This window comes from Pygoscelis adeliae, unplaced genomic scaffold, assembly GCF_000699105.1.
Source record: "Pygoscelis adeliae isolate BGI_AS28 unplaced genomic scaffold, ASM69910v1 Scaffold171, whole genome shotgun sequence".
In the NCBI taxonomy this organism is placed as follows: Eukaryota; Metazoa; Chordata; class Aves; order Sphenisciformes; family Spheniscidae; genus Pygoscelis; species Pygoscelis adeliae.
The window spans coordinates 8,832,185-8,839,480 of NW_008824186.1; the positions used below are offsets into that span (position 1 = coordinate 8,832,185).

At 40.1% G+C, this 7,296-nt stretch overlaps 1 protein-coding gene across 1 annotated transcript in view; it reads right to left on the reverse strand.

The window, feature by feature from the left end:
- FBXO3 (F-box protein 3) overlaps nt 1-7,296 on the reverse strand; it is a 24,715-nt gene that overhangs the window by 14,369 nt on the left and 3,050 nt on the right. The window contains exons 2-4 of the mRNA XM_009334595.1: nt 6,789-6,863; nt 4,032-4,121; nt 577-740 (exon numbers count right to left, since the gene is read on the reverse strand). Coding sequence (XP_009332870.1) covers nt 577-740; nt 4,032-4,121; nt 6,789-6,863 — 329 coding nt within the window. The remainder of the gene's footprint in view (nt 1-576; nt 741-4,031; nt 4,122-6,788; nt 6,864-7,296) is intronic.

Genomic DNA, 7,296 nt, shown 5'->3' on the forward strand with positions numbered 1-7,296 from the left:
GGGGAGGATTCTTTTTCAGCCACTAATTTACCTTCATTAGAGGAACAGAGTAAGATCTACAGAAGAGAAAAAAATTACTTCCTTTTTGTTTGGCCTTAGTTTAAAATGCCTGTTTTCACGTGAAAGTGTTTTAATTAGGTCTTAAGAAAAATCTCACAAACAAAATCACACCAACAGGCCCCAGGTCCCTGAAGTAATGGGATTATTAAACTAAAAAATAATAATAAACAAACAGTAAAAACCAGTCATAGCAACCAAAGACAAAAGCAGTGAAAGCGTATTCATTTCCTAATTATCCAGAGATAAGAAGATAGACTAGTCACTAGAAAAAAATAATCTTGATTTCTTCCCTGAAAAGAAATCTTCAGAGAATCTATGGATCACTAGTAACTGGGCAAGGACTATACATGTGGTCTGATTTACTTATTTACTGGAGGGGAAGGGAAAGGACATCTACTTTGACTTCCAGGGCTCCAGTAATTGAGGCACACACCTAGGACCAAAGCAGTATGAAACTTTATAACAGACGATGTTGCGTCAGCCAGCCTACTAGAGAAAGCAGGTATTACACCGTACCTTTCAAAGAACCAATCATCCGAGGACACCGCTGTCCTAAGTATTTCTCTAGGTCATCCCAGGCTTTTTTCAAGGTAGCGTAGTATCGGATGTATCTTCCTAGGTCAGAGTAGGTACTGATGAAGATGGCTTTCCAGCTCTGATTTCGTTGACTTTTTTCCTCTCTAAGTGGACATCAAGAAAATAAGTTCAAATACCAGCCTAAAAAGCTTGACTTCTAAAACCAAGAAGTTAATATTTCTTATTTGGGAGAAACAGTATGCGTAATATTAAGCCAAGAACACTTTGAGCCACCTGAAGCTACACAAACTCAATTAACTCCAGCATCTATTCAACAGCAACTTGGAACAGAATTAGGAAACATTTGGGGTACTTAGTATCAGGGGAAAATTTAGAAACGGTGTTCCTTTAAACAAAGTGCTGCCTATTATTAAATCTTAGAACTGGTGAACAGCTAATTGAGATCACATTTCACACATACACAGAGAAGACCTTAAAAAAAAATAATCACATTTTTTCATCTACTGCATTAGTCACAAACTCCTTTATTTACCCAATAAGAAGGATTAAGGAGTAAACCAGAGAGTTGAGAACTCTGTGCACTGATCTGGAAAGTCAGTTTCTTAAGGAATTAGCGCATATCCAGTTCTCCTCACAGGCACAACAGCAGGCTGCCAAAAAAGTGCTGACTAACATCTGACAAAGGATGCTTGCCTCTAAATTGTAGCAGCCCTTGCATCTTTGTGCTAGGATATATTCCAAGTCCTCAAACTCCAATCAGCATGCTGAATCTAAAAGATTTAGTACAGCTTCATACACCTAAATAAAAATGTAACAATTGAGAAGTCTTGACGACACCTTTAAGATCTCTTTAGCTCTAAGGACAGAAGAACCTGACTTCTTGAAGAAGAGTTGAGGGGAAAAAAAAGTAGATTAAGTTTAACCTGGGAAGTTAGATAAACTAACATCAAACCAAAGAGGTAAAAGAAAAAACCCCAAAGTGAATTATGTCTCAGCAGGTGAGAGAGGTTTTAGCACATTTTCACCCTCCAAATGTTATTTGTAGAAATTACCTACAGCCTTCATTACTCAGTTCTTCTTGGCAATGGAGAAGCCAGCATCTCAGAAACCAACCGCAGAGCCAGTTCTCCTTAGTGAAGCTCTATAACCCCCTCACCTTCCCCCATACACACACCAAGTTCCTCTTCCAAAGCATCAGGTACTCAGTTTGAACTTCGCATTTCCTTACCTTCTCTCCCTGCCCCCCACCAGGTTTTCCTTTCTAGTTCGGATTCTAGTAAGAATATCACTTAGGATTTTTACGCAGGGAATCTCAAGGCAAAATTTTACAAGTTGTGTCACATCTTCATAAGCTGCATATAATTAGAATATGCACAGTGTGTTTACCTTTGTGGATTCAACTTGCCTTGCTGTTAATTTTTCATACAGTCCATATGATACAGATGACAAACTACAAGTTTGGAAATGTTTTCCTAAATTACCTCCCCCACCCACTTATGCGTAATATCTTAACTCCTTATCACTAGCTGTTCTGCCATCTTAGGCTATTTGTGTAATACAAGGACCATCTGAGTAACAGAAAAATATATGGAACTGATCACTGAGGTCGTAGTTAATACTCCTCACATTTACAACCTAAAAAGAAAGATACTGTCTAGAGAACAGGACACAGAGGGGATAAGCAGTAACAAAACTGGTTGCTAATTCACTTCAGTCAACCCCACTAGCTTTCTCAGCTCGAGAAAAGCATGCTTTTTTAGCAGATGTGGATGGATACCCTTACAGTTAGCTTCCACTTAACAGACACCCTGAGTTTAATGCAAGCAAGCAGAACAGAAAGTGAGCTTTTTAAAAAATAACACAGCACCACCTCAAGAACCACATATGTGAAACTTTTTACACAGCCCAATGTGACTTCCCCGGGAAAATTATGTTCTGGAAAGCACTTCCAAACACATGAAAGACAAAAAGGTGACCAGGAGCAGTCAGCATAGATTTATGAAATAATGCTTGACCAACCTGATAGCTTTCTACAATGACGTGATTCACTTGATGGATGAGGGGAGAGCAGCAGAGGTTGTTTACCTCAAATTTAGTGAAGCCTTCAACACTGTCTCTGTTAATATTGTCATAGAGAAGCTGACCAAGTATGTGTTTGATAAGTAGATAGTGAGATGGACTGAAAATTGGCTGAACGACCAGGCCCAAAGAGTGATCAGTTGGAGGCATGTCACTTGTGGTGTACCCCACAGCTCAATACTGGGGCCAATACTATTTAATATCTTCATTAATGACCTGGATGATGGGACAGAGCACACGCTTAGCAAGTTTGCAGATGCTACAAAACTGTGAGGAGTGGTTGATACAGCAGATGGTTGGGCAGCCATTCAGAGAGACCTCAACAGGCAGAGGAAAATCTCCTGTTCAACAAGGGGAAATGCAAAGTCCTGCACCTGGGGAGGAATAACCCCAGACACCAGTACACACTGGGAGCTGACCAGCTGGAAAGCAGCTCTGCCGAGAAGAACCTGGGGGTTTTGGTAGACACCAAGCTGATGATGAGCCAGCAATGCATCCTCACAGCAAAAGAGACCAACGGTATCCTAGGCCACAATAGGAAGAGTGTTGCCAGCAGGTCAAGGGAGGTGATCCTTCCTCTCTAGTCAGCACCGGTGAGGCCACATCTGGCCACAACTGCGTCCAGTTCTGAGCTTCCCATTGCAAGAAAGATATGGGCATACTGGAACAAGTCCAGTGCAGGGCCTCAAAGACGATTATGGGACTAGAGCATCTTCCACATGACGAGAGGCTGAGAGAGCTGGAACTCTTCTGCCTGGGGAAGGCTCAGGGGGATCTTATCAATGTGTACAATTACCTGATGGGAAGGAGTAAAGATGGAGCCAGACTCTTCTCAGCAATGCCCACTGACAGGACACTGGACGCGGTCCTGGACAACCTCTCTAAGTGACCCTGCATGAGCAGGGAGTTGGACTACAGGATCTCAAAAGGTCCCTTCCAACCTCAACTATTCTGAGATTCCAGCCACGGCTACCCTTGACACAACCATCCAGTTGTACCCCTCATCATTACAGCACTCAGAATATCACTTTCCTCCGTAGAATATTTGGTGTCTGATAAGGTCAAGCTGCAGCTTCTCCTTCAGCCTAGGCACTAACAGGGCACCTCTTCTCTACCTATCCAGGCATTAACAGGCACCTCTTCCCTCCTCATCCATAAAACTTTTCAACATTTTTACATTCATGAAACTTTTTTAGGAAATTAACATTTTTGGTATCTCTAACCTTTCATCGGTTTGAAGCTGGTGAATACCAATTCAGTCTTAGAGTTACCAGAAGTAATATGGACATAAACAGACAGCACAATACCATAAGCCTCATTTTCATAGGAAAAAAGCTTAAAACAACCACACTTACTCTGAAATAAGCCAGTATTTCTTGCAGTGTCTTTTCCACAACGGATCATGGCTTGATAGCTGGTTTAATCTTCGACTTAAATAGCAGCAACTATAACCATAAAATCATTAAATTTGATTGCAAAAGAATAGTAAAATAAACAGGGATAAATACCGACCAGTATATTACACATTGCATTCTCATGAAATAAATACAGAGTTTGAAAGTTAGTTAGCTGTCCTTTTTAGAGTTGTGCTTACAATGGTTAAACGTCTTCAGTATAGCTGTGTAAGTCACAAACTACTTTTCTACACACTTCGAGAACTGTCAGCAATTAAGTAATTTTGTAAAGCAGGTCATCCTGTAGACCTACGCCATCGTAAACATTGTCTGAAAGATTCCGGCATGACTCCTCTCCACCAGTGGTAAGCATTCCAGTAGCACAGGCAAGTTATTATGATTTAAATCACCTTCTTATCTGGATTGTCAGTCTCTACCTTATCTTTTCCACTGTTGCCTTACTACTGAAAGCTCAAACAGTGAGCTACAGAAACTATACAGTTTGAGTATTACAAAGTTACTTTCCACTTTAAGTTGTTTAAATAACAAACTTCATGACCAGAAACAAAGACAGACACAGGAAAAATACAAAGGATGATAGACCTGGAAATAAGTACTGCAAGCTGACTCTAATGAAGACCATATATAAGCTCTTGCCATTGCATTACAGGTAACATTGCTACTTCAGCAAGTTAAAAGAACCATATCCTGCGCTATGCAGCATTATTGCAAATGCAGTATTAAAAAACCTGTAGGATATAGATCTAAAACTGTCCTCAGAAATCATTTAAGTTGATCCTTGCTTGATGCAAGGAGATAGCAAAAGCTAACCTATATTCCTGATGCCTGCTAACTTGCTCTTTAAAAGCAGCGATGGAGGTGCCATCAAATCATAGAATCATAGAATCATTAAGGTTGGAAGAGACCTCCAAGATCATCGAGTCCAACCGTCAACCCAACACCACCATGCCCACTAAACCATGTCCCTAAGCACCTCATCTACCCGTCTTTTAAATACTTCCAGGGATGGTGACTCAACCACTGCCCTGGGCAGCCTGGTCCAGTGTTTAACCACTCTTTCAGTAAAGAAATTTTTCCTCACATCCAATCTAAACCTCCCCTGGCGCAACTTGAGGCCATTTCCTCTCGTCCTTTTGCCAGTTACTTGGGAGAAGAGACCAAAAGGTCTCTTTTGGTAAATCTGTGCCCCTATTTACTTTTACGGTTACAAAGCCTTTCTGGAATGTACAACTGGTATCGACAGCAAGACATTTCAGTGTATTTATATGAACAAGAATGTGCGGCAAAGCATCAGCAACGTGCAGAGCAGTAATACAGGGAATGATTGTGCTATTCAAAGATTCATAGAATTTAAAAGAAATTATTGCCTCATTCAGTCTAACCTGAACACCAGACAATAAATCTTTTTTTCTTCTGTGTTTGAGTTGAATTGTCAGTTATGCTTTAAAGAAAACTCCCCAAAAGATACCACCAATTTAGATGTGGCAACATCACTTCCTCTGGTAGCTTACTCTAACAGTTAATGTGTGTGTTTTAATGGCTGTGATTAACATCTAAATACCCCAAATGAGGTTACCCAACTTAAGCTTCCAGGTACTGCTTTTTGGGTTTTTCTCAGTGAAGTTCAGAAATTGGCAAGTAAGAAAGACCAACAGTGTAAATGGACATAGTTACATACAGAAGTAAAGATGCCTCTCAATATCATCTTTGATAAGTAAAATCAGCCAAAGGCCAGAGCTGGAGAAAACACCTTGCGCTACGACTACAGAATTACTCGTATTTATCTGTTCAATTCAATCTTTTTTTTTTCTTTTCCCTCCCCAATATCCATTATAGGCTGTTTAAACTAGAATTGTATTCGTATTTCAAAACCAATCTCAACAAAGTGAAGTGATTCTCCTGTATGCCCTGCCATTATCCTTCCCCCCACCCCACAATGAGACAAAGACATAAACGCATTCACTTCAAACCTTGACATTTGGCCATGTAAGAACTTCATTCATAACATGGTGATTTTTTCTTATTATTTTTTGGGGGAGGGGGCGGTGGTGGAACAGAAATATCCCAAAGTCAAAGTCCTTACAGAAATCTATTATATTGGTGTTTATCAATCAAGCCTGTAATTTCTGGTAGGAAAGACGTCACCGTGGCAGCAAACGCCATCAAAGATGCAATTAAAGCCATTCTCACTAATTACATAAATATTTCGTCGCCTGTCACCTTTCCATTATTTAAGGGCCACCACCAGGCTAACCAACCTGTGGAATACTAGGGAAACTGTAATGTTTGTAATGGTCAGAGGATGTACATGTCACTAAAACAAATGTAAGCAAGCTAGGGATTTCCTCAATTAACGCTCTGAGTGCTACAAACAGCCAGTCATGCAAAACTGCCTTTACTGACCTTATAAATAAGAAACCTACACAGTATTTAATTGTCCTTGCACAGCAAAATCTGCCTCATTTTGCCAAACACGTAACAAAAATAGGTAGTGCCTTTACTACACCATTAGCAACTACTACTAAATCATCCATACTGGAATTGTAACAAGTGCTATAATTTTTGCTTACGCTTAATCTCTTTTTGCTGTTATCCTAACAGAATTCTCCCCGATGTCTTTAGCTTTCTTGACTAATATTTATGGGGGACCCCCCCCCAAACAATAACCATTTTGATAATATTCTATTTTATTCATACCTATTCTTCCCTCTTTGATTAAACACTGCGATTTCAATCTCTGCCAGTGCTTGTACTTCGTTGGTAAGGTTTTCGCTAAAAACATACTCTCATCTTCATTCTATGACTCACAACTCTTCAGCCATCCAGCAAACTGTCCAAGAGGAGCCTGCAACTTTCATTCATGTTTTTCTGCCTGAAAAGTCGTCCTGTTTCATTTCGTTTGGTTTTCCTCAAACAACAGCTCATTCAAATAACTGAATGTATTTACTGGCAACAGGACCGCCCTTTGTTTGCCCAGAGATACACAACAATTTCAGAGAATTACTGATTTCACAAATTCAGGTATTGGTTCAGCTCTAAATTGTACTTTAGCTACAAACAAAACCGACATATAACGGGAGAGAGAAAAGCATAGAAAATTCCTTTTTGCTTAAAAAAAAACAACAACCAAAAAACAAAACAGGCAAAAAACCCGAAGAACACCGCTGTTTCTGGAGAGGAACGGTGCTTTAGCATACGTCCTCCA